Source organism: Stenella coeruleoalba (genome assembly GCF_951394435.1).
Source record: "Stenella coeruleoalba genome assembly, chromosome: 5".
In the NCBI taxonomy this organism is placed as follows: domain Eukaryota; kingdom Metazoa; phylum Chordata; class Mammalia; order Artiodactyla; family Delphinidae; genus Stenella; species Stenella coeruleoalba.
The window spans coordinates 131,495,574-131,522,544 of record NC_137150.1 but is presented as its reverse complement, the minus strand read 5'-3'; the positions used below and the strand labels follow the sequence as shown (position 1 = coordinate 131,522,544).

Sequence of the window (26,971 nt, the reverse complement as noted above, 5' to 3'; positions counted from 1 at the left end):
TGACTACTCTGAGAGAAGCAAAATGGGCTTAAAAAAATATAATCGTAGTTCAGCTGAGAGATAAAAAGGGAGTGAAACGAAGTAGATGTTAGATGGGCCCCCAAAGAATACTTTTTTTTCCTTCAACAAATAATTAAGAGTACACATCATCTCACATCCTAAAAGAAACAAGTACACTCCTCCTTCATCCTGCAGCTTTTCCCTGGGGCCCTCACAAACTTGCCTTCACAGTCAAGGCTGTAAAATATCTCCTGCTGCCTTCCCTTCGTTCTTTTTTTTTTTTTTTTAATGTATTTATCTACTTATTTGGTTGCACCGGGTCTTTTTTTAAATTTATTTATTTTTGGCTGCGTTGGTTCTTTGTTGCTGTGCGCGGGCTTTCTCTAGTTGCAGAGAGCAGGGGCTACTCTTTGTTGCAGTGGGTGTGCTTCTCATTGAGGTGGCTCCTCTTGTTGCAGAGCACGGGCTCTAGGCGTGCAGGCTCCAGTAGTTGTGGCGCACGGGCTCAGTTGCTCCGTGGCATGTGGGATCTTCCCAGACCAGGGATCAAACCCGTGTCCCCTGCATTGGCAGGCGGGTTCTTAACCACTGCACCACCAGGGAAGTCCCTACACCGGGTCTTAATTGTGACAAGGGGGGTCCTCAGTTGCGGCTCCATGGCTCCTTAGTTGTGGCATGAGAACTCTTAGTTGTGGCACGCATGTGGGATCTAGTTCCCAGACCAGGGATCGAATCTGGGCTCCCTGCATTGGGAGTGCGGAGTCTTATCCACTGCGCCACCAGGGAAGTCCCTGCATTCCCTTCTTGAGGGCACATCAGTTCGGCTTTGGCCCTCTCCACTCCTGCCAACGTTCCTCCTGAGATCCCATTGCTAGCAGGTACTTCCTAACCTTTACCTTGCTGACTTCTACCTTCAGCACCGGACCAGGCTGACCGATTCTCCTATGCTCTTTCTCGGCCTGTTCTCACTCTAGCTTCTTACCCCTCACATAGCTGAGTTTCCAGTTTCGTGTCCCTTTGTCAGTTTCAGCTCCTCCCAGCATGCTTTGCACTACTGACTCCCAGACCTCCACCTCCTCTCAGCCATCTCTCCTGACTCCACACGTGTTTACCCAACTGCCTCTTAGACACCTTCACTTATTTGCGCCAGGGGCAGCTCAAACTCCACAGGCACCAGAAGGAGATCATCTGGCCTTGGGCATGTTAGCTAACTGAATTGGGTCTCACTTCCTCAACTATAAAACAGGGGCATTACCAATAGCCACGTCACACAGAAGCACATTAAATTAAACGAAATAACACAGAATGGCATGTCAGACCCCTGGCACATGGTAAACGATCTACAAGTGTTAAACCATTACTGTGACTTCACTCAAACCCATTCCTTCCTACCCATATATTCCCTAACTTATAAACCCACCACCCATGTCCTTCATCAAGCAAATACCTAGAGCATCCTCCTTGATACCTCCCTCTTCCTTAACCTCATAGTTGTTCTGTCCCAACCCATCCATTTCCCTTCTTAAGTACCTGAGCTTGTCTCTCCTCTACTCCATTGCCTTAAGCTCTCAGCATCCCCTGGGCTGAGGGCTAGGGCTATTCTTTCCCTGACCCCACTCTTGCTCCTCTACACATTAGTCGTGAAAGAGCATATTGCATGACACCACTCTCCTCTTAAAAGCTTTCAATGGCTTCCCACTGCCTTGGGGACAAAATCCAAACTCCTTGGAAGGACACAGAGGCTCTTCAGGACCTGGTCTCAGTCCTCCTCCTTACTCCATAAGCTCCAGCTCGTCTTCCTTGGGTAATGCCACAGTACTCGTCAAGCTCAGTTAGGCCACAGTGCCTTCTCCAACCACTCTTGCTGCTTCTTCCAGATGTAGCTCAGGTGCCACTTCCTCTAAAAAGCTTTCCTGGACTTCCAGTCAGATGAATATCTTTGTCTTTGTTCCACAGAGTCTCTGCCCTAACACTTACCATGCTTTAGTTATTACCTGCTCATTTGCCTATCCTCTCCCACTAAATCGAGCTGCCTGCGGGAAAGAAAAGTATCTTTTAATTTCCATATTCCCAGAACCCAGCACAGTGCCCGGCAGGCAGTAGGTTGCACGGGAAGTTAATCAGAACAGTCTTTCCACCTAAAAGGAAACGTGGTTTGGGGAATCGATATTAGTGTTTAGCGAATCCACTCCTCTCGCGGTACAAGGCTGCACAGGGGTTCCTTTAGGCCTGCGTGGATATCCAGTGCCTGCATGTCCTTCTCGGGGCTTCAGCTCAGGCAGATTTAACCCTCACGATTAGGGCAGACACAGGACTGCATCGGCAGAGCCTGCACGGGAGCCTGCAAATGCACGCTCAGCGGGCTTAGGTCAAATCCTGAGCCCTTTGTTCCAGGCGGCGGAGGGCAAGTGGCTCCGAGCCCGCCAGCCCTGACGAGTGCAGGGCCTGCCTGGGCAGAATGGCACACAAAAACGCACCGGGGAGTGCCGTGTCGGGCAGGGGCGCGCGTGTGCACTGGCCCTCTCCGTGCCAGACTCCTGGCCCTGGGACCCCGCGCTCGCCGGCGCCCCTCTCGGGGACCCAGTCTCTGGGATAAGCCGACTTCTCGGCCCGCGGCCGCAGCGGGCGGGAAAGCACTCCGTTGCCCAGCGTCACGCGCTAGCGGCTGGGCGGGCGGCGCGCGCGCACGCGCGGGGCGGGACGGGGCGGGGCGGGGCCAGCGGGGGCGGGGCGGGGCGGGGCTGGAGCCGGGCACAGGAAGAGCTGGGAGGCCCAAGCCGTCCCAGCGTGCCCCGCGCGGCGTGGACTCGGGCAGCTGCCGCCATCCCGCTGGCGAGGAGGAGAGAGAGGCCCGCCCGCTTGCCGGTCGGGCCAGTGTGGGCTAGTGCGTGAGGGCGCGGGGGGCCGTGTCAGCGAGACGCAGAGCGCAGCCGCCACCACCAAACGGACATGTTGGAGCCCAGGGCCGCCGCCGCCTCTTTTTCCTTATCCTCCGAACGGGACTGAGAGGGGGCCCGCCACCCCGCCGCCTCTGCCTCGGCCGCCCGCCCCGCCGCCTCGGCCGCAGCCTCTTCCTGCCCGGCCTCCAGCTCCGCAGCTCATCGCCTCCGCCGGCCCCTCAGGCCCGGCCGGTTCCCCGGCCCCGCTCCGCCGCGGCGCGAGGTCTATGTGACCGGCGGGCCCGGAGCAGCCGCCGCCGCAGCGCGAACATGGACGCCGTCAACGCCTTCAACCAAGAGGTAAGGGGTGCTTGGAACAGGAGGGTGCCGGGCCTGCCGTGGAGTCGGGGCGTCGTTTCTCCTGCCGCCGGAGGTTTAAAGCTTAGGTCGGGGTGGGGACTCTTCCTGCCCCGGTTCCGGGGCGGCGGGGCCTGCGCGGAGCGGCCTGTGGCCCGGGGAGGTCGCGGCGGCCGCGGGAGCCGACCCCACACCCCTCCCCCACCTCCCACTCCCGGGCGGCGACCTCGGGCTGCCCCTCTCGCCCCCTTCCGGCCTTCTCCAGCCCGCGTCGGCGCCGGTGCCTCTAACTTCGCCCTCTTTCAGGTCCGGGTGCTCTCGCTCTCTGCTCCCAGCCCCGTATTGGCTTCGCGGTACCGGGAGCCCGCAAGGGGCTAAGAAAGAAGCGCGGGCGGGCGTAGGGGGCGGGGGGAGCCGGAGCATCTGCTGGTCGCAGGGCTGGCGGAGCGGCGGCCTCGGCTCTCCTGTTGCTCGGGCCGCGGCGCGACAGCGGCTGGACTCTGATCCCGGGTCGGGGAGGAGTTGGAGAGGGTGTTCATCCCTCTCCCCCGGGATTCCTACACTTGGGAAATGGGCTTAATAAACGGGGCTCCTTATCTTACCGAGTCGTGAACCCAACCCTCTTATGGGCTCTGTGGCCCCAACGTGACACCTAAAAAGTTGAATGGGAGGGAAGAGTATTCGCTCCGCCTTAGACCGCTAGAATGCCGGCTTTGGCCTCCAGTCCCCCACCCTTGCACCCTTCTCTCGGCAGTTAATTCTCGGCTCCCTTCTTTGGGAGCATTTACATGTGAAAACCTCCCAAAACCGGGAACAAAGCTGCCTGCCGCCCTAAAGCTCTCTGGTTGTATCTCCAGACATTCCAGGTGCTGTTTTTGAAGCGTAGAGTCCACACATTTCTATTTTTCAGAATCGATTTGAGGGGAGAGGTCTTGACCATTGATGATTTAAAATGTAGTTACAGAATGGAAACAATTGTCATGTGTTGAGTTGGATTATCTTCCTTTTCCAAATAACTAAAGGTAAACCCAGCACTGAAGAAGTCAGATGTAGTAGTGTAGTACTAGATGTCTTGGGACAGCGTTAAAAACTTGGTGCATCTCACAGTGAGATTTTTGTAGTTTCACTTGTGACAGAATTAGGGTGCAGTAACTTTCACTTTGCAGTGCTATAATATCGTACCCTCCACTAACACTGCAGTTAGCACCGTTTATTGCTTTATCAATTATCCTAGAAATGATTTGTCTTCAACTGATGGATACATAACATGTCTTAACTGCAGAAGTTGGGCAGTGTCTTGTAAAGTTCAGTATTGATTATTTTCAAAATGATGAAATACTATTTCCTCATTTTTGATGGCTAGAGAATTTGTGATAATGCTCCAAAGATTTCAGGGTTGGAAGTTGACTTTGTTTCCTTAAGGCAAAATACACTGGAATGTTGGCTTCATGAGGGCAGGGAGTTTCTGTTCTTTGCTTTCTCCCCCCACCCAGCATAGCACATGGTTGGCAAATACTTGTTGAATGAATAAGACTTTATACAAATGGTACAATTTTTTAGAAGATAAGTACATTTCTTTCTCAAGATAAAAACTTTTTGAATGGTTTTAATGAACAAAGAGGAGGGTTTTTAGTGTATTCTTAAGATCAGAAGTATTTAATTCTGATTGAGACATTATGGAAGTTCACATTAAGCACATTATTAAGCAAAGTGTCTTATGTTAATTCTGGAAAAATGTCATCAGTAGTTTTTACTTTGAAAACCAAAATTAGGAATGATACTGACTCCTTGAAAAAGGAAAATGGTATTTTAACCTTTTTAAATGTACAAAATGAGAATTTTCTTATCATTGATCATTTTCCTCTTTAAATAATTTCTATTTCCATTCCTAGTCTTTATCACTGCAAATTGCATTATGTTAGGTGTATGTTACCAATTCCAACTCTCTTCTGCCAGACTTTCTTCCCAAAACACTTTTTTCTGGAGAAAATAGTCTGACTTTAAAATCCATCTCCTTGTGCCTGCCTGATTGTAGTGCTTCTCAGTTAATTCCCCCCATTCATGAAATGTTATTGATTAGTTCAAATCTGTAACTTCAAATCTCCCAAATCTTCATTTTGCAAACCTGCTTAGCTGTAAAGCTGTGTCCTTAATACGATGGCACTACTATTGAGGACCTCTGTCCCATAGGAGCCTAAACTAATAGAGGACACAAAACTTAAGCAAGTAGCTTTAATATGGGATAGAATGGCTTCCTTTGGGGCCCTTGTAGAGTACTGTGGGATGGCCGTGGGGGATTAGACTTGGATGGAGAAGAAAGTGTCAGTCTCAGGATTTCCGAAGGTGTTGGAAAAGTAATTCAGAGGCTACAGTGGTGAGAAATAAGGAACAGTAGTTTGACTCCTGAGACTACTGGAAAGTAAGAATCATTAAGGTATCAATAATTTTGGGTCTGACAAGTTTTACATCTCTGATGTGTTTGAATTTCATTTTTTTTTTCCAGGTCGTGGATAAATTGAAGGTTTTAAGTAGTGGAGTGATAATCAAAATACTGCTTGATTTGTAGTATATATTGGAGAAGGCAGAGGTTTGGAGAAATTTGGCGGGTTGGGGACTGAGATAGGAGAAGCAAGTAGAATCTGAACTTGGCACGTCTGTAGAGGGAGTGGAGAGGAGGGGAAGGATGTGGACCAGAAGAATCCATGGACTTGACATCTGGTAGGTTTAGAAGCACCTTTTGCCCCCACATTCTGAGTGCTGGGAGAGGGGGGATGCTGTTAACATGACAAGCAGTCATCAAAAGTATATTTAGTGGATGGGAAAATATGCTCGATTTTGAACAGCTTGAGTTTGAGTGGAACAGTCGTGTAGAAATTTTTGGCAAGCAGTTGGTCATGTAGGACTCAAACTTGGAAGCAAGAGTTAGAGGGAGACATCAGGGAGTCACTCTCAGATGTGCCCTAGAGAAAATTGAGAGGGGGAGACAAAGGAATTAATATTTAATAAGCATCTATATAGCATGTCAGTCACTTTATATATACATATCTAAGTTAATACTCCTACAACCTTGCGTAGACGTCCATTTATAGGTGAGAAAACTGATTTTCAAAGAAGTTGAATAATAATTCTCTCAAGGGCATACTACTAGTTAATGGCAGAGCTGAGATTTGAATACAGATGGTCCCCTCTTAATTGCTGCCTGAAGATAATATTTTATATAATACCAGGGGAGTGGTCACAGGTTAAGACTTAAGTAAGAAAAAGGCCACAAAATTCTTTGAGGGTAATGGAATCTGTAGTTTAAAGTTGAATGGTGATAGGAGAGATAAGGAAATAAGAGGTAGCAAATGTAAAGTAGTTGGGGTTTTTTGTTTGTTTTTGTTGTTTTAGAAGTTTGGTTGGAGGTATTCCCAGGGAAAAGTTGCTTCAAGGATGAAGGGAAGGAAGAATAATTAACAGTGTAGTAGGCACTGGTGCTAGCCCTTTGGTATGTTTATATAGTGTGTATATATAAAGTCTTAACCTAAGTAAGTGGTGTTCAAGCCCTGGTCTCTATTAGATGGGCATAGAAGTTAAAGCATGTTGAGGGACGGAATGTGCAAAAAAAAAGCATAGTTTAAAGCAGCCAGAGGGATTGGTTAACTTAGAGCAAAATTGTGGATGAGAGGAAGGGAACAGATCTGAGGCACAGGTAAAAGAGGTCAGTATATCTGTGATAAGAGAGGAAGGAAGATAAAAAAAGCCAAGGTTATTAAAGGCATTTTGACAGGACTTTTATGACAAGACACTGTGTTAAGTGTTGTAAAAGATGGAAAGATGAGTAAAAAAAATCAGTGATACTTAATTGTGTTCTATTATGTTTATATATACTCCTTAATAAGAAGGGTTTGGTAGTTCATAAGTTTGTTGAATGGATAAAGGTTATAGATAGGATTTTTTAAATCTGTAGATTGCATTTTTAGCCTTTAATCAGTCTTCGCTAAATCCAAAAGAAGAGCTCTTCCCTCTCCCTCACTTTTTTTTTTTGGGGGGGCAACATCTGTGATTTTAAGATGTTTAAAGTACAAAAAACGTGCAGAGAATATAACAAGAATCGACAGTTGTTATTTATGTGTTTTTAATTTTAAAATAAAGTATTATAAAGTCCTTCTTTCCTCCCATCCCCTCTATCCCCGCCCCCCCAGTCAGAAGCAATCAAGTAATGAATTTAGTATAATATCAATCTCTGGTCCTTAAACATATTCTATATTTTGATATACATGAGTAGTATATTGTACATATTCCGCAATGCTTTTTTGCTTAAACATTATTAATACTGTATATTAAGATTTAGTTCTTTCTAACTGCTGTGTAGTATGCTATTATTTGAATAGACCATAATTTATTTATCTGGTTCCCCAGTTGATGAACATTTGTTTCTCATTTGTTACTGACAAACACTGCAATGAACTTTCTCAATCATGTCTCTTTGTGGAAGAGTTTCTCTAGGACAGCTGTTCTCAAACTTTGGAGTTTGGCTCGTTTAAACTCTTAAAAGTTAAGGACCACAGAGAGCTTTTGTATCTATGGGTTATATCTTGATATTTACCATATCAGAAATTTAAGCTGAGAAATACATTTATTAAAAATGATGTACCTATTGCATGTTAACATAAATAACATTTCTAATGAAAAATAACATTTCCAAAACAAAAAAAATTAGAAGAGTGACATGGTTTTATATTTTTGCAAATCTCATTTAAACTTACGTTTAATAAAACTTGAATTCTTGTATATACTTTTTCATTCAGTCTCTTGCATCAGGTAGCCTCTGGAAAACTGCTGTATACTTGTGAGAAAATGAATGAAAAGGGCAAGAAATGTCTTAGTATTGATATGAAAACAGTTTTTACCTCACAGACCACTGAAAGGAACTCAGACACCCTCTTCCCCACACCGCTCCCCACAGCCCCCAGGATCCTGGAGTTACTTTGTGAGAACTACTTTATCGAGGTGTGGTATGCATATAATGCTACTTTGAAGTGCAGGAAGAAAATATGAGTGCTTTTATATTTGTTTATCTTTAAAATCAGACAAATTAAACTTTATGAGTAATTTTAATACATGAATCGACTTTGCTGCTCTTATTCACTTGGGCTGACAGTCTTGAATCATGTTACTCTGAAGGAAGAATTGAGCTCCACATCTCATTGGGGAGCCTGCCACTCTTCCTATTCCCACTGGAAATTGTTCTGTATGAACTATTGTATATTTTACCTATTGATTACTAGGCATGATTGTCTTCTAGAATTTAGGTCATATGATGAGTATTGTAAAGCATTTTTTTTTAACCTGTAATGTCAGTCTGGTTGCTTTTTGATCATTCCTTTCTTCTTTGAGAGGTCTATCTAAAGAAGTGGACAAAGATTTGAAACACGGTTCTTACTGTGTGGAAGAGATGTAGAGGACCAGGGCAACAGAAGTAAAATTGGAGGTTTCTCTTGACTCATTTGACAATGTCACGCTGTTAATCACAGGAGTTGGGATACTAAAAGTTATAGTTTTGTTCCTCTGCTCTTTCTTGACTCAGAGAATTGCTTATCTCTGACAACAGTAGAGGTCTGGCTTTATGGTGAGTGGAATAAAGCTGGCTCTTCAGAGCTTTCTGTAGCAGGATTTATCACTGATGTTCTTGTTGAAAATATTCCTCTCCCTAGTCTCTCATTTTGTTTAGTATTTTGTTTCAGAAAAATGTGTGGACGTATGATAAGGAACTGATTCAGAGAAAAATTGGAGTAATGGAAAAGTTGGCTTGTAAATCTTGTGAAACAGGATTCAGGAGATAAAAGTACCTAATAAAAAGTTGACAAAATGGTAGTTGGTTTTTGTATGTGTATGTTTTGTTTGTTTTGTGGGAGTTTTTTTGTTTTGTTTTCGGCTGCGTTGGGTCTTTGTTGCTGTGCACGGGCTTCTGTTGTTGTGGAGCACGGGCTCTAGGCACCCGGGCTTCAGTAGTTGTGGCACACGGGCTTAGGTGCTCTGTGGCATGTGGCATCTTCCCGCACCAGGCCTTGAACCCGTGTCCCCTGCATTAGCAGGCAGAATCTTAACCACTGCGCCACCAGGGAAGTGCCTGCATGTGTATGTTTTTGTGGGAGTGTTTTTTTGTTTACCAGGTACAAATTGTAGGTTGCTGTCCTCGACATGGAGCCCAAGTGAATATATAATTCACTTAATCATTACAGGAAACTTTTTTTTTGAGGCATAGTCGGTTAACAATATTGTGTTAGTTTCAGGTGTGCAGCATAGATTCCGTTTTTTTTTTGCAGATTATATTCCATTATATGTTATTATATTATTACAGAATATTGGGTATCTCTGTGCTATACAGTAAATCCTTGTTGCTTATCTATTTTATATATAGTAATTTGTATCTGTTAATCCCATACGCTCCCCCCTCTCCTTTTTGGTAACCGTAAGCTTGTTTTCTGTGTCTGGGAGTCTGTTTCTGTTTTGTACATAGATTCATTGCATTATTTTTTAGATTCCATATATAAGTGATATCATACAGTACTTGTCTTTCTCTGACTTATTTCACTAAACATTCTCTAGTTTCATCCATGTTGCTGCAAATGGTAATATTTCAATTTTTATGGCTGAGTAATATTCAGTTGTGTATATATACCACATTTTCTTTATCCGTGCACCTGTTGATGGGCACTTAAGTTGCTTCCGCGTCTTGGCTATTGTGAGTAGTGCTGGTATCGAACGCTGGGGTGCATGTATCTTTTCGAATTAGAATTTTTGTTTTTTCTGGATATATACCCAGGAATAGAATTGCTGAATCATGTGGTAGTTCTAATTTAGTTTTTTAGGGAACTTCCATACTGTTTTCCATAGTGGCTGCACCAATTTATATTCCCACGAACAGTGTAGGAGAGTTCCCTTTTCCCCGTACCCTCTCCAGCATTTATTTGTAGACTTTGATGATGGCCGTTCTGACCCATGTGAGGTGATACCTCATTGTCATTTTGATCTGCATTTCTCTAGTAATTAGCGATGTTGAGCATCTTTTCATGTGCCTGTTAGCCATCTGTGTGTCTTTGAAAAAATGTCTATTTAAGTCTTCTGCCCATTTTTGGTTTCGTTTTTTTGATATTGAGTTGTATGACAGGTTACTTTTCTATAGATGTCTGCCTGCATTTAAAATTCATTTCAGATACACCTTGATAACATGATAGGAAAAAAGTTGTTAACATAAATGATGAACTTTTAGTGTTATTGATATTTGTTGAGATAATATGTGGAATCTTTTTTTTTTTTTAGCATACTTCAGAGCAACAGCATGCAGATTTAATAATAAGCCTAAAACAAGTTACGCTATGTTATCAGGTAGTATATAGGATAAGCAGCTTAGCTATTAACAGTTGAAGTTTTGGTAGAGTTGGTAATAGTTAAATTTGTATTAGGCCTTACTAAGATCTGTTGAGAGCTTAGTCTTGAAGAGACATGTCTACATTTCTGTGTTAATAGTAAGTGTAATTAAAATGTACTGTCATGATTTTTTTTTGAGAACTAGAAGATTGCTCAAACAGTATTGTAAGTTATTATGCTCCAGTCACCTTGATCCTTTTCAATATTTGCATGGTTTGTCGATTACTTTTTATTGTGTTATAGTTAGAGCTCTTTATTGGTGCTTGTGAATTCATGGATAAATACATAGAAACTTTGATAATACTGATGAAGCATTGTACAGGTTAGTAGTGAATTCAACAAGAAATCCAGTGAAACTCTGGAGTTAAGAATTAGAAGCCAAGCCACTATGGAGAACAGTATGGAGGTTCCTTAAAAAACTAAAAATAGAACTACTGTATGACCCGGCAGTCCCACTACTGGGCATATACCCTGAGAAAACCATAATTCAAAAAGAGTCATGTGGGCTTCCCCGGTGGCGCAGTGGTTGAGAGTCCGCCTGCCGATGCAGGGGACACGGGTTCGTGCCCCGGTCCGGGAAGATCCCACATGCCGCGGAGCGGCTGGGCCCGTGAGCCATGGCCGCTGAGCCTGCGCGTCCGGAGCCTGTGCTCCGCAACGGGAGAGGCCACAGCAGTGAGAGGCCCGCATACAGCAAAAAAAAAAAAAAAAAAAAAAAAGTCATGTACCACAATGTTCATTGCAGCTCTATTTACAGTAGCCAGGACATGGAAGCAACCTAAGTATCCGTCGACAGATGAATGGATACAGATGTGGTACATATATACAATGGAATATTTCTCAGCCATAAAAAGAAATAAAATTGAGTTATTTGTAGTGAGGTGGATGGACCTAGAGTCTGTCATAGAGTGAAGTAAGTCAGAAAGAGAAAAATAAATACCGTCTGCTAACACATATATATGGGATCTAAAAAAAAAAAAAGGTTATGAAGAACCTAGGGGCAGGACAGGAATAAAGATGCAGACGTAGAGAATGGACTTGAGGACGCGGGGAGGGGGAAGGGTAAGCTGGGACGAAGTGAGAGAGTGGCAAGGACATATATACACTACCAAATGTAAAATAGATAGCTAGTGGGAATCAGCCGCATAGCACAGGGAGATCAGCTCAGTGCTTTGTGACCACCTAGAGGGGTGGGATAGGGAGAGTGGGAGGGGGGAGACGCAAGAAGGTGGAGATATGGGGATATATGTATAGCTGATTCACTTTGTTATAAAGCAGAAACTAACACACCATTGTAAGCAGTTATACTCCAATAAAGATGTTTAAAAAAAAAAAAGAATTAGAAGCCAAGGTTTAGATTGGGGGGCGGTTGGGAGATAGCAGGGCTCAGTGAAAAGTAGAGGGTCATCCAACTACCCCTTGAAAGTTATAATTGGTGTTTGGATAATTTGTGACTTTTGGTGTAAATCCATGTGGGTCACTTGGAAGAGATCGTAGAGCAGTAGTGTACCTAGCATATTTGACATCCAGAGCAGAACTGTCTTCTTTTTCTTTCTTCTAACACATTCATCTTCTACAACAAAACTGTTCTCAGAAATAATCATGAAATTGGCCAGGAAAGAAATTTGAACTTCATGCCGGTTACAAATAAATATTACAACAGAGAGAATTAATTGATTAATATTTTTAAATTTCATTAATACTTTTTTGATAAAAGTAGAAAATTTTATCTACATCCTGCTCTGTCACAGTAATGAATAATAATATTCCAGTTTCTTTTTAAGCCTTAACTTCTGCATATTTGTCAATGATTGTCAGTTGATTTTCACAATATTTGAGTTCAGTAGACAGTTATAGTCAGATTTAGCAATTTTACCTTCACCTGTAAGTGACTGAAAAAACACTTCTGATTAATTCTAATTACTAAAGGTTGTATGTGAAGCAGCACATATACAGTAGTTGGGACGACTTAAACATAAGGTTTCCTTTAGCAGAAATTTAGAAAAAGCTCACTTCACAGTAAATTCTAGAAGTCACAATACTGTCCATGTCTTTTTTTGGCATCGATTCTAGTGACTTCCAAATGTACTCTCAGTCAAAAAATTTTCACTAAAATATTTTCACCCAGAGTTTCAGTGTAGGTCTCTATTATGATTGGTGAACATCTTTGAAATTATGTGTAATGGCATTCTCCATAATTTTTGTTCATGGATCATCAAGCTTTGTGTTTCTTTGTTAAAGACTAATTCTGGCTGTTTTTAAGTATTTACACCAGAAAAAAAAGATATATCAGGAAAGAAGACTTGCAAACAGCTATCATACTTTAAACGTACCATTTAAACATACGAATATATATACATAGGAACTACAGAATTGCAGACGTAAACTGACCCTGAGGAGAGTGCAGGCCGTCCTGAACCTCTTTGTAGTCATTCTCCAAATGAACAGGTGTAACGAATCTGCATGTTCTATGCACTGATCATATAACTGGAAGGTTTCCTAATGAAATTCCACTTAGAATAGATTGCTTATTAAAGGATACATAATAAAAATGTACAGATTTGATGTTTATGTATTAAAAACTTATCAGTTACCACAGCAGTAGTTTAAAACAAGAATCTCAGTCAACAAAATGTTTTAGGGGAAGGAATATTTTATCCCTGATATTATTTAGAATTGCTAGCATTTGGTGATAAATAAAACAATTCTCAAACAGTTTTATTGTTTTATTTAGAGTCTTTATAGACAGTTCACCCACTTTCTGCCTTCCCCTGGGTGGACTTTTCCCACTGTCCCTCTCTAGGTGTGTTATTACTCTGGAGAGCGATAGTTGACTAACCCTATAGTCTGTAAATCTTTTTCTGCAATATCCCCTAAATATCTTTATGCACTTTACCATGAGTATTCCACTTTATTCCTCCTTTTGTCAGAGGTTAGTTTTAGCTGATGTAGAATTATAATACCCTGCTTAAAGGAAACCTATAATAAGGAAATTTATGGTAATATCGCTTTTAAGCTTTTAGGAAACATAAGATACTCTTTTAAACTTTAATGGTCATATATTATCTAGTTTACTGTAATTAAGAGTTGCTGGATGATAAATCACTTTAGAAAGGATAGCCACATTTGGGATTCAGAGATACATTCAAATCTTTATAAAGGCCTTAACCATTTCTGAGTAAATACAAGAGCATATTTTATAAAGTTAGGGGTTTTTTAAATATATGAAATAATCCAAAATGGGCAAATCCATAGAGATAGAAAGTAGTTTATTGGTGGTGGTATGAGGGAGGAATGGGAAGTGACTGCTAATGGGTATGGAATTTCTTTGGGGTGTAATGAAATATTCTGAAATTAAATAGTGTTGATGGTTGTATAACTCTGAATATAGCAAAAACTACAGAGCTGTACATTTTAAAGGGGTGAGTTTTATGGTATATTAATTATATCTCAAAGCTGTTTAAAGAAAAACACAAAAAAGTCAGGTTTTAACACCGTTTTCATTGTTTTGTTGCTTGATCTTATTTTCTATCAGGTTGAAAACAATATCTCTTAGCTACTGAGTGGCTCTGGAAGTTATTTTGTTGATCCTGAATCCTAAGTTTGTTCAAAGGATATCTTTAGTTTTTACATGCTATTTTAAGAAGTAATCCAGTGGAGCCAGTTCAAGGGAAGGACAGGAAATGAATCCTGCATTTGCTCATTAAATACCAACCAGATGCCAGCATACCAGTTAGGTGTTTTATATATGCCTTTACCTTCCTTCCATTTTAGAGGTAAGGAAACGGGAGGGGTGGTGTGATTTGACAGAGTACTGTAAGAGGCTGCCTGAGCCCAGTCTACAGCCCCACATGGCTACTCGGAAGTTTTTTGAGCAGCTGACCTTTGTCTATTGTTTATGAAGGGAGAGGGCTCCCTAAACAACTTTTGTATATTTGAAGAAAGGTAGCAAGGCACTGTAATGTATATTTGTGGAAGGATTCGCCAAAGTTTAAGAATGATGAAGTTTGGGAGTTTTTAAGTCATCCACAATAATGCAATAGATGCAATCAATGTTTAAAACTTAAGATATGCTTTTAGGTGTTTATGTTTCATTTACTAATTTATATTCACAATTAAAATTTAAAATTAATTAGGGATTTTATAAATGTTAGCATTTTCAGTTTTAATCCCATTCTTTTGTATAGATCTAGTCATTACAACTTTGTGGGAGAAAAATAGGTATAGATAAAATATATAATATATGAGATAATTTTTTTTCTTCTAATCAGATGATTTTATATCCTGGAACAAATTTTTATTTCTTCGATTGAGGTCTGGAAGGAACTATGTAATTCATAAAAATGTTTTATGGCCAACTTTGGGTGGACACAAAGTTTACTTAGTGAGGCACAGTAAAAGTGATTTTGAAACCTGGCGTCTATGCTAGTAAAGTAGAGTAATGGCATGGATAAAATATTTGGCATTTCCTAAAATCACATCCTGACCTATTTCTCGAACAAGTGAAAAGGAAGTTGAGGATTGATTGCAGTTCAGTGAATCAAAATGGAGGTAAGGAATAAAAAATGACCTGTTGTAGTAAGTGGAACTGAAGGAGTTAAAAGCCCTGATTCGGGGGAGGCAGCCTTGGTTCTAAAGTAAAAAGTTTGAGTGAAGGGTAGACCCTTGGAAATTGTAAGGGAGTTAGTCTTAGTTGAAGAATAAATTAGGGCATACTTTGAAGCAAGGTAGCAAGTGAGTTGTCAGAAATTAACTACTTAGAAAATTAGTGCTGCCAGCAGCAAATGGTAACAGAATTAGGAGTTGGTGATATAATTAAAAAGTGATGAAGTTTAAACTCCTGTTTGCTATATTACTATATTCTATTTTCATAAAGCACATAGAAACTTAAGTAGTTAACTTGAAAGTGGTTTCGTATTTAATATTAACTATATATTTGAACTTATATGTGTGTACTTTGTAAAGCATTTCTCTAAATTCTGGAACCAGGAGAAAAGTTTATGTTTGTGGGAAAGTGTAGTAAGGTAAAGAAGTGTAGACCTAAGTATGAAAAATTTTAAAACTCTTTAAACTTGAGAATATTATTTGCAGGTTTGTTGTTTGTAAAAATATCTGGCTTGGAAGCTTTAGAAGTCTGAAAAGTGACTTTTATGGAGAAATAAATAGAACTATTTTGTAGTGTTTAAGTCAAAGTAAAGACCCTGCTCTGTAGGAGCAGGAGAACAGTACAGTTTCTTTTTCTCATCTCTGTTTTAAAGAGCCATGTAAATTTGCTCTATTGTTAGGTATATTTTGTATTAATGCCAGACCTGTCTTGTCTCCAGACAGTCCTCTAAGCAAGTGGAAAATTGGTTAATTATTTGCGTTTCAAAGGATTTGACTCTCTGGAAAGTAAATAGAGTTTACATGGGAGTAAATCATATGTCAGTAATTAAAAGGGATGCTTTCTTTAATGCACAGATGTCAAAAATATATTTAAGAAATTTTTCAGATTTGGGTTTTATGTGCACAGAGGCTTCAGTTACAAAGATTTAAAATGGCAAATTTTATTTTTAAAATTTTGTTTTAGCAATTTTGAAAAGTTGTATTAAAGGTTTACAAGGCATTGATTTAAACATAACTTAACTTCAAAGACACGATTTACTCCACGGACAGGTTGTACCTGATAATGATGATTCTGTATATTTTACAGTCAAGTTGGAGAAATGCATTTTTGTGTCTCAGACACAAAGTTTTTCATTGTTAATCCATGAATTTTAATTTTTTCATTTTAAAATTAGTGCAAATTATGGGACTTCCCTGGTGGTCCAGTGGTAAAGAATCCACCTTCCAATGCAGGGGATGTGGGTTTGATCCCCAGTTGGGGAACTAATATCCCACATGCTGTGGGGCAACTCAGCCTGCGCGCCACAACTACTGAGCTCGCACACCACAACGAAGATCCCGAGTGCTGCAACTAAGACCCGAAGCAGCCAAAAAAAATAAAGAAAATAAGTAAATTAAATAAATATTTTTTAAAAAGAATGAGAAATCACAACAAAATAAAAAAATGTTTAAAAATAAAGTTTATAAAAAAAATAAAATTAATGCAAATTAGGTAAATTTAAGCTAGAAAATAAGAAAGTATTCTACCAAATACCATTAACATTTTAGAGTATTTCAGTCTTTTTTTCCCTTCCACTTGTGTATGGAAACTTTATATATGGTTACCAGATCTTTTCAATAACATGAATTATCTTCTAATTTTAAAAGTCATCTTGGGAAATTTGGGAACATCTGATTATTTTAGATAAATTTCTAAAAGTGGAATTGTTGGTTTAAAAGATATGGACTTTTTTAGTTCTTTGCTTCATGCTAATCTACATTCATGACAGTTAGATAATTGAAGAACTGTATCTCATTGTCTTAATTTATACCTTTTTGACTACTGATAAGACTGAACATTTTTTTTCTATATTAGTTTGGGGTTCTCCTTGTTAATTGCGTTACTCTCCTATGTACAGTTTTCAGTTTTATTTTCTCTCTTACTGTTTGTATGTGCTATTGATTAACTCATATGCAATATTCTGCTTTCAGGTAGAGTGGCATAATGATACTTGTCTAGCATGTGCTTGCAGCTCCCCTTTCCCTGTGTGCCCCACCTCTCTCCCCCTCTCCTCCCCGCCCCCCCACATACACCTGTTCCCCCCATCACATTAAATGCCCAGTATTACGAGAGTATTACCTTTTGGTAAAGGCATAAACTGAAATGCCAGGTAAGAAGGGACTGTAATTGTTCTAGCAGTAAGTGTTTTACGGAGCTATCTTCAGGCTATAATTAGATAGACAAAAAAGCATCTTTGTGGAGATGATGATTTTAAAAGATTTTTCCACTAAGTTTTGTTTTGTTAAATTTAATGTGTACTTTTTTTTTTTTTTTTTTTTTTTTGCGGTACGCGGGCCTCTCACTATTGTGGCCTCCCGTTGCGGAGCACAGGCTCCGGACGCGCAGGCCCAGCGGCCATGGCTCACGGGCCCAACCGCTCCACGGCACGTGGGATCCTCCCGGCACGAACCTGCGTCCCCTGCATCGGCAGGCGGACTCTCAACCACTGCACCACCAGGGAAGCCCTAATGTGTACTTTTATAAAATATATTTTACAAGCAAACATTTAAGTTATGTTGGCTTTAACTCTTGATTTGGTTGAAGCCAGTGTATCAGATTTGATGAGTCAGATGAACGAAAGAGGAGGGAAGACTGTAGGCTTGAACACTTTGATATCTTCATCTGTCAGAAGGGAGATTTGAGTACCAGCCTGTTACTGTGAGTGTATGTATTTCTGTTTGGAAGCATTCAAATTTTTTCCTGAAATTGAACTTTGTAATTATTAATAACAGGAGCTTAAGCCAGAATTTATCATTTTGGAGGTCATAATAGCAAAGGAAGGAGTACTAGATATAATCAGTATAATTCATTATAAAATAAAGTTAAGGAAAGCAAATACTTAAAAGTTTAAGTGGGGGGAAGGTAGGGGTAAGTATCCCATTGAAAGAGATTCTGTCTAGAGATATCTAGTCACTAGGAGCCAGAACAGATTCTCACAGGCCAAATTAAACATTTTTCTTTTGTAAAGTTTGTTTGTCTAGTGATGACTCTAAACCAAATATTTCAGAAAGATATTTGTCATGATTTCATCATGAATAAATTTTAAAAATACATAGGATGAGAGTATTGTTAAGTGAATTTTAGCTGACTGGCAGGGCCCAAGGAATATCACATAAGGTCATCCTACAAGTAGGTCCTGTTTTTAATATTTAAAAAACCATGGGGTTGGAGGAAGCCATATAAAGTAGTTTGTGAAATTTGCAAACTGATTGGAATAGCTGCTACACTGAAAACAGAAAATCATTTCCAGACTACCTAAGTAGATTGAAAGTACTGTCAGAAACCAACATAAAATCAACATGAAGATCTAGTTTTGATAAAGATTCCAGTGAAAACAGTCTGAGGGTTTCAGTTGATTATAAATGTGAGTTAATAATTAAGCAGTATTTTTAAAAATTAATAAATGATCTCCCCTACCCCAGGATGTCCATGTTCTGAATCCTAGAACCTGTGAATATGTTTCCTTACCTGGCAAAAGAGACTTTGCAGATGTGATTAAGGGTTTGAGTTGAGTTAATTATCCTGCATTATCTGGATGAACCCAGTGTAACCCCAAGGGTCCTTCCTTGAGAGAGGCAGGAAAGTCAGAGAAAGTGCTCTGACAGTGGAAGCAGAGGTTAGGGAAGAGAGAAGATGCTATGCTGCCAGCTTTGTAGATGGAAGAAGCAGCTATGAGCCAAAGGAATTTATGCACACTTTGGCTAGAAAAGGCAAGAAATAGATTTTGACCTAGAGCGCCCAGAACGAAGGCAGCCCTGCCAACACCTTGTTTTCAGACTAGTGAGATTCTTTTTTTAAAAACAAGGTACAGTTTTATTTATTTTTAAATTTATTTATTTTTGGCTGTGTTGGGTCTTTGTTGCTCCGTGCAGGCTTCCTCTAGTTACGGTGGGCGGGGGCTACTCTTCCTTGTGGTGCACGGGCTTCTCATTGCGGTGGCTTCTCGTTGCGGAGCATGGGCTCTAGGCGTGCAAGCTTCAGTAGTTTTGGCACGCAGGCTTAGTTGCTCCGCGGCATGTGGGATCTTCCCGGACCAAGGCTCGAACCCATGTCCCCTGCATTGGCAGGCAGATGCTTAAACACTGCGCCACCAGGGAAGTCTGGAGATTCTGACGTCCAAAAGTGTTGTTTTAAGCTAATGTGTTACTGCAGGAATAGGAAACTAATACAAAAGACAATCCACTAGATTCTACAGGAATATATCCGGGCTCTGTTTATTTTGGTTTATTATACTTGAAAGGAATTAGCCAGGATAGTCGGATCTAGGAATCATATCATTTGGCTAGTAGTTGAAGAAGATAAGAGAAAGGGAAACATGCTTAGTTATATTTATTTTATCACATGAGAAAGATCACTGTTGGTCTGTGCTCCAGAGGCAAAACTAGAACAGGAGAAGGAGGGAAGGTTATCAGAAGGGAGATTTGGGGTCAGTACAAAGAAGACTGCTGTAACCGTTGGGTAAGGTTAGTTATGAGTTATTAAGCCTGTGGACTAATATGGGACCTGCCGGGTGTATTGTGAAAGCAGTTCTGAATTTGGTATGAGTACTGGATTACATACTAAGGTGCTATACAGCTTTAACACTCTTTGATACTACTGTATTTTCAGTATAGAGAAAATTTCTCTAAATTCAGTCAGCACTTGAATAGTAGATGTAATACAAAAAAGGTATTATGGTAAGCCATAACAAAAAATTAAACTCGAGGTGTGTGTCAAGATTCCCAGGGCATTATATACCTCTATTTACTGAGCCATTTATATGTCAGGTACTAGGCTAAGAGATTTATATACATTATCTCATTTAATCTTAACAGTCTTACGAGGTGAAGTGAGTGCTATTAATCCTTTTTTTCAGATTTCAGAAATCCTTGATATTTAGAAAAGGTTAACTAAACTTGTCAATGTTTATACTGTTAATAAATAGCAGAGTATCATGTTACTTTGACTAACCCCCAAACACTATGAATTCTACAGGTGTCATGGGCCAAATATGCTCCTTCCTTATCTTCTTTTGAAACTGTTCTTTATTGATATAAGGGATCGTTGTGAGTGATTATTCATAATTTTTCGAATACTTTGTAAATCAGGCATCCAGCAGAGCAGTGTTCATATTTAGTATTTTCTAATAGTTATTTAGCTGGTGACAGCAAAAAGACAAACTCATATCTGTTGCTGACAAGTATTTTTTTCTTACTAAGGCTTTCTAAGGAGGTTTTGTACCTTTTGGGTCCTACTGCTGCTATTATTTTATATAAGAGAATTGCATGGTTTTCTCTGGCTGCTTTGACACATTTGTTTTCTTTGACAGATTACATTAATTCTGAATGCAGATCTGTAATAACAGGGAGAACACTGCACCTAGTGATGTTTATTGGGCACTTGCCCTGTTGCAGATGATATACTAGTCGTTCATACACAAAAGCTAATTTATAACATTTGACCTTGCCAAATACCTTTAATTTCTGTTATTTTCTGGTGTTCCTTTGTGCAACTCCCTTCTCTGTACCACATTGAAATACTTGGTATACCCTAGTTAATTATATCATCTTTGTTCTCGTCTTACTCATCCTCATGGCTTTGATTCTGTGACCTTTCAGTTTCTAGCAGAACCTCTTCTTTGTTCAAGATGCATTTTCCAGTCTGCTGATATCTCTACCTGAATATTCAGTAGGCATCCCAAATTAAATTCATTATGTCTTATCATTATCCCTGAATCAATACAGTATACATATAGACAGGCACAGATGCCTACTTGATATTTTGTCTGTGTTCCCCATCATAGTTAATGGTCTCTGCATGTATTTAGTCAATAAGCAGCGATTGTATAAGGAGATGACTATGCTATTAAGGATTGTAAGCTTTAAAATCAACAAATTGTAGTCCAGACCCGTTCCCTGGGCATCATCCGAAAACAGATGCAATCCCTTTGGGTATCATCTCAAAATAGGTGTAACAATCTATGTTAATTGTTAATATGATTAAATAAGATAATGTACCATCAAAGGTAATTCTTCCTTATACATAAGCACTCAGTGTTGGTTCCCTCCTCTTTTCCTGAGTTGTGCCGCCTTTAGTGGAATAAACACCCTTCCTCTGTCTCTTAGATGGTAGCACTTGAATGCTCTCTTGCTGTTCTATTGCCTGTAGTCTGTATTTTAATTTTTTTAAATAAATTATGATTTAAGTATAAACTGTGGAACGTTTCATCAGAAGATACCACTGGTCTGTCTTCTGTGCTCAGTTGTCTGTTTTGTTTTGTTTTAATATGGGGAGTTCCCTACTGCGGAAATAATCAAGAAGTGCTATTTGGGACATTAAATGAATATTAGCTCTGGCTTAGGCTTCATTGAAATATGAGTCTCTTAAGCTTTTAATGGCCAGAGAAGTAGTTCTCACTGTTGCTTATTCTTTTTTTTTTTTTTTTTTTTTTTTGTGGCTGTGTTGGGTATTTGTTGCTGCGCATGGGCTTTTTCTAGTTGCGGCGAGCGGGGGCTACTCTTCGTCGTGGTGCTCGGGCTTCTCACTGCAGTGGTTTCTCTTGTTGTGGAGCACGGGCTCTAGGCCCGTGGGCTTCAGTAGTTGTGGCACGTGGGCTCAGTAGTTGTGGCTCGCAGGCTCAGTAGTTGTGGTGCATGGGCTTATTAGCTGCTCTGCGGCATGTGGGATCTTCCCAGACCAGGAATTGAACCCATGTCCCCTGCACTGGCAGGCGGATTCTTAACCACTGTGCCACCAGGGAAGTCCCACTGTTGCTTATTCTTAAGATCCATGTGTAAACTTTTTTGTCTCCCCTTTCTCTGCTTTAAGGTCCAGAGAAGGAAATAGAACCACGGTAATAAACAACTGTCTTAATAACTTTTATAACTTAGAAATGGGCAGAACATGCCCATTTATAAAATGTGTGCTGTATATTTCATGCAGTGTTGATATTTTTCAGTTTGTGTTGAAGTTGAAATATTTTAAATCATTTCGTATTTTCTCATTGGTTTTTATAGTTTCAAAGATTACTGTCTCCTTTCTAATTGTTTTTCAATTAGTGAGCTTTTATTCTCAAGGAGAATTTTAATTATGTTGGTAAATAAAATGATAAAGAATGACCTTATTTACTTAATCTCTTTTTAAAAAATGAATTTCTGTGTTAATATCTTTGTGTTTTTCCCATTTTCTGTATCTTAGTATTATTTATGGAAAAATTCTACTTTTCTCTGCTTAGGCAGGGTATGTATCTGGTTCTTATATTGATTATATCTTTCATTGCGTACTTTTTCTAAAAATTACTGTTACCGTTGTCTGTAGTCCATTGTGTCTGTAGTTTTGAAAAGCTGTGAAAATTCTGTTGCCAGGGAATTTAAGGTATGTTGCTAGGTAGGGCTATTTATTCTGGGAAAGGAGACTTTTGTTCTTTAGGGTAGCCTCTTAGTAGTGGTCTAGTAAAGATGGTCTATGTCTTAGGGGTTCCATATTTGAAATACCAACATTAATTAGAAAGAAATGGAAACATGGTTCATATAAGGTTGATAATGCTCAGGAAGCCCTGAAACTTATTTCAAGATGTATTTTTAGAAGAGTATGTGTGTGTCTATGATTAAAACAAAACAAAAACAAGAATTTAAGAAGCTAGATATAAGCTTAATGTCTTTTATCTTTGTAACCCTCTATGGGCTATCATTATATCTTGGTTGGATTTAAACTTCAGGGGGAAGGAGTATGCATGTGTGGTTAAGTCTCCTGTGAGCACCTGATTGCTGGATTTACTGTAGTGAGATTTGTTAAATATGGTGTCATTTTTATTCCTGACTAAATCAAGAAATTGTGAATTCAGGCTTTATAATGGCATGTTAAATTTCTTGCCTGATGTAATACATGTGTTTCTCCAAATGAACGTTAGAATTATTTGAAGTTCTCCAAAATCTCAATGAGGTTTGGAATGAAATATTAAATATTGAGTCACAGTATTGCCATTTTCAGTACAGGAACATGGTGTGTTTGTTTCCATTCAAATCATTTTTGAGTTCTCCAGCAAAGTTTTGTAATTTTTTCTGTTACAGATTTTGTAAATATTTTACCTTTTTCCCCCTCTTTTGCTACTTTTAATATGATTTTTTTCCCATTGTATTTTCGAAGTGGTGATGCCAGTATGTAGGAAAGCTCTTGTTTTTCTTTACTAGACGAATTATTAAACTTAGTTCCAAAAATTTATTAGTCTTTTTTTTTTTTTTTTTTTTTTGCGGTACACGGGCCTCTCACTGTTGTGGCCTCTCCCGTTGCGGAGCACAGGCTCCGGATGCGCAGGCTCAGCGGCCATGGCTCAGGGGCCCAGCCGCTCCGTGGCATGATCCGTGGGATCTTCCCGGACCGGGGCACGAACCCGTGTCCCCTGCATCGGCAGGTGGACTCTCAACCACTGCACCACCAGGGAAGCCCCCAAAATTTATTATTCTTTTAGTTAATATATTACAAATATATTTGTAGAACTGAAGGATTAACCTCTAATTTTACTTGTAATTAAAACATTTTTTTCCTCTTTTTCTGTTTTTTAAGCTCTTTTCACTTATGGATATGAAGCCTCCCATCTCTCGAGCCAAGATGATTCTCATCACGAAAGCTGCTATTAAAGCTATTAAGGTAAGCGTAAAAGAAATGTATTTAATTTGGAAAATGTTTTTGAAATTTTGAAAATGTTATTGTTAAATGTGAGAATTCATCTTGTGAATTAGTTCAGGCCTGAATCGAAGAACATTCACCAGGTTTTGCTGAAAGTACATAATAATACAGTATGGTGCATCTACATTGTAACATATTATTTCAAAACCTGTTTTGTTGTTAATATTTTCCCTTTATATTTTTTAGCTTTACTGAGGTATAATTGACAAATTCAGTAATATAATGTAATAGAACATGATTTGATACACATGTACATTGTGAAATGATTACCTCAGTTAAGCCAATTGACACGTCCATCACCTCACATAATTGCCTTTTTTGTGTGTGGTGCTAAAAAAAGTTGAACTCATTGAAGTAGAGAGTAGAATGGCAGAAGGTTTTTTGTTTGTTTTGTTTTGTTTTGATTTAATTCTTATCATAAATCAGTGGAGTATTAGCTTCATTTTTATTTAAAAACCTTGGACTTCATGAAATTAAATGTCTTACCCAGTCACACCTTGAATAAGTGAGTCTCTTTAAAAACTGCATTATTTAGTTCCAGTTCCATTGTTCTTAGCCCTCTCATAAAGTTCCTTAATAAACTACTTTATGAAGATTCACTGATTAAAAATCTAAGAAAAGGACCTTGTGTTTGGGGGAATTTTTGTAGTTTTCTGTTTTAGTTTGTAGTTTCATTATGATGTGTTAAGATTTTTTCAGTTGTTGACTATGGGTTGACTATGGATTATTTCCCATGTTTTTTCAGTATCATCTTGGGAATTAATTCAAATTGTGCAAATTTCAAGATTTTTAAGTATTTTCTAATTACAAGGAATGTAGAAGTATGTAAACTGGATAATGATTTTCTTTTCATTCTTTTCAGCTTTATAAGCATGTAGTTCAAATAGTGGAAAAGTTCATCAAAAAGGTAACTATCCATTTATTTATTACCTCAATTTAGTTGTGATCAGTATTTGTAATTTACTTTGTAAATAGTAATTTGGATAATTGCTTCTAAAGCCACTCTACAGAAAAGTTGTCACTAGAAGTTCTTTTTAATCACTAGAGTTTTTTTTTTTTTCCCTAACAAAACAAAAATTTATAGCAGTACTGTTTGAGCACTTACTATGAGGTAGGATTCAACAACAGTTTCTTCTCTACTGAACAGGACTCTTCCTTGAGCCTGATGTGCTTTCTCTCCCCTTTGCCCTGTCTGCTCTGTTGACATTTAACTCATCTTGGAGTACTTCAAATGAAATCACTTCTTAAAGTTTTTCCAGCTTTCCCCTGCTCCCGTCATAATTAAACAGTTTTTCACTTCTACGATTATATGGTGTGACTAGCACACGTCTTTCTCAGTAAAGGACTGAGAACGGAGGCTTACTTAGATATCCTTGTCTTCTCCCCCAACCTGGAGCTATGCCATGTAGTACACTCTAATAAATGTGTGTGGGAGTGTCTCTGGTCCATGGCCATTTAATACTGGCTGTGAGATAGGAGTTAGAGCTCCAACAGACTAAAAAGTATAGTCAATAGAGGTTTTTATAGTAGCAAATCAAAGTACCAGTAAATAAAACGGAAAAACAATTAAAATTACCTATATGCCACCACCCCAGTTATGATGAATATTTACTCATGTTTTAGTATGTACATTTATAAAAGGAAAATGAAGACATAGGCTGATGGATAACCTGCTTTTCCCACGGAATTTATTATAAACATCTGCAAAGTATTCTAACATATGATTGTTTTTCACGATTTACTAAGCCAGTTCCCTATTACTGGCCATTTCACTTCAGTGGCTAGCCTTGTGGAAAAAATTCAGAGGCATCTTAATTGTTTTCCTTAGGATAAATTTCTAGAAATAGACTTGATGGATCAAATAAGGCTTTACTTTTATTGCTAAATCTTTTGTAAAGGTTGTACCACCAGAAATGTGTGCAGGTGTCTGTCTATTCATTTTACCTTGTCAATTTGAAAGGCCAAAAATGACCTCTCCTTTCAGTTTTTGTTTCTCTGGTACTGTACTTTAATAGAATTGAAATTGATATGTTGTTAAAATGATCTCCTTGATAATTTTAAAAGGTAAAAATTATTTTTTTGAGCAGGATGAATTACAGCAGAGATTTATCCATAATAAGTGGATTTGTATGGAGGTGGCTTAGGGATTGGTAAAGTCATGTTGATTCTGGGAAGTTGTGTGTGGGGAGACAGAGGGATCAGAGAAAAATGAAATATTGGGGGTCTGAAGTATCAAGAGAATGGCAATTCTGTACAGACCTGTGGGAAATTTGACAAGCTAGCCAGTGAGAACTAAACATTCAAGTAGTTTCTAAATAGAAGTAATTCTTGGATATATAGTTTCATGAAAGTGAGATTAATGGGTGTCAAATTGTGATTTGCTTTTCCTGTATTGAATTTACATCTTTAATCTTCGTAGTGTAAACCAGAATACAAGGTTCCGGGATTATATGTAATCGACTCAATTGTGAGACAGTCTCGTCATCAGTTTGGAACTGATAAAGATGTTTTTGGGCCAAGATTCTCTAAAAACATAACTGCCACATTCCAGTATTTGTATCTTTGTCCATCTGAAGATAAGGTAGAGTTTATAATTTTTAAATTAAGCTTGTATTCTTGTTTTGGTTTTGTTTTTGTATCTACTTAAATCTATTTAAATGTATATTAGATATTTAAAGCCTACTGTATTACTAGAAAGATAATCATGCACTTGAAACAAAACCCAGTTTTTTCTATAGTAGTCATATCTGTTTTCTTGGGAAGTCCTTCAGGAATGTTGTACTGTTGAAATATAAAAGGAGCACAGTCTTGCTTTAAGAAGACATTGTTGGAAAGATTTCTTGTGGTTGAATGGTAAAGAAATTCTGCAAGTAGAGGAGAGCAGTGCTTATCTCAGATTGTTGCTTATTCCAAAAGGAAGGGACCAATAATTGATGGCTTTCCCCAGCATATGGAGCTGCTAGAATGTAAATGGTATTCATTAGCAATCAGACTACAGTATTTAATTCCTCAC

At 39.3% G+C, this 26,971-nt stretch overlaps 1 protein-coding gene across 3 annotated transcripts in view; it reads left to right on the top strand.

Annotated features, from left to right (window-relative positions):
• Positions 1 to 2,734: 2,734 nt before the first annotated feature.
• The window catches only part of SCAF4 (SR-related CTD associated factor 4), a 57,094-nt gene continuing 32,857 nt past the window's right edge, over positions 2,735 to 26,971 (top strand). For all 3 annotated transcript variants that reach the window (XM_079922052.1, XM_079922053.1, XM_079922051.1), the window contains exons 1-4: positions 2,735 to 3,239; positions 23,836 to 23,919; positions 24,821 to 24,865; positions 26,378 to 26,539. In XM_079922052.1, the coding sequence (XP_079778178.1) occupies positions 3,210 to 3,239; positions 23,836 to 23,919; positions 24,821 to 24,865; positions 26,378 to 26,539 (321 nt within the window). In that variant the 5' untranslated portion in view covers positions 2,735 to 3,209. The remainder of the gene's footprint in view (positions 3,240 to 23,835; positions 23,920 to 24,820; positions 24,866 to 26,377; positions 26,540 to 26,971) is intronic.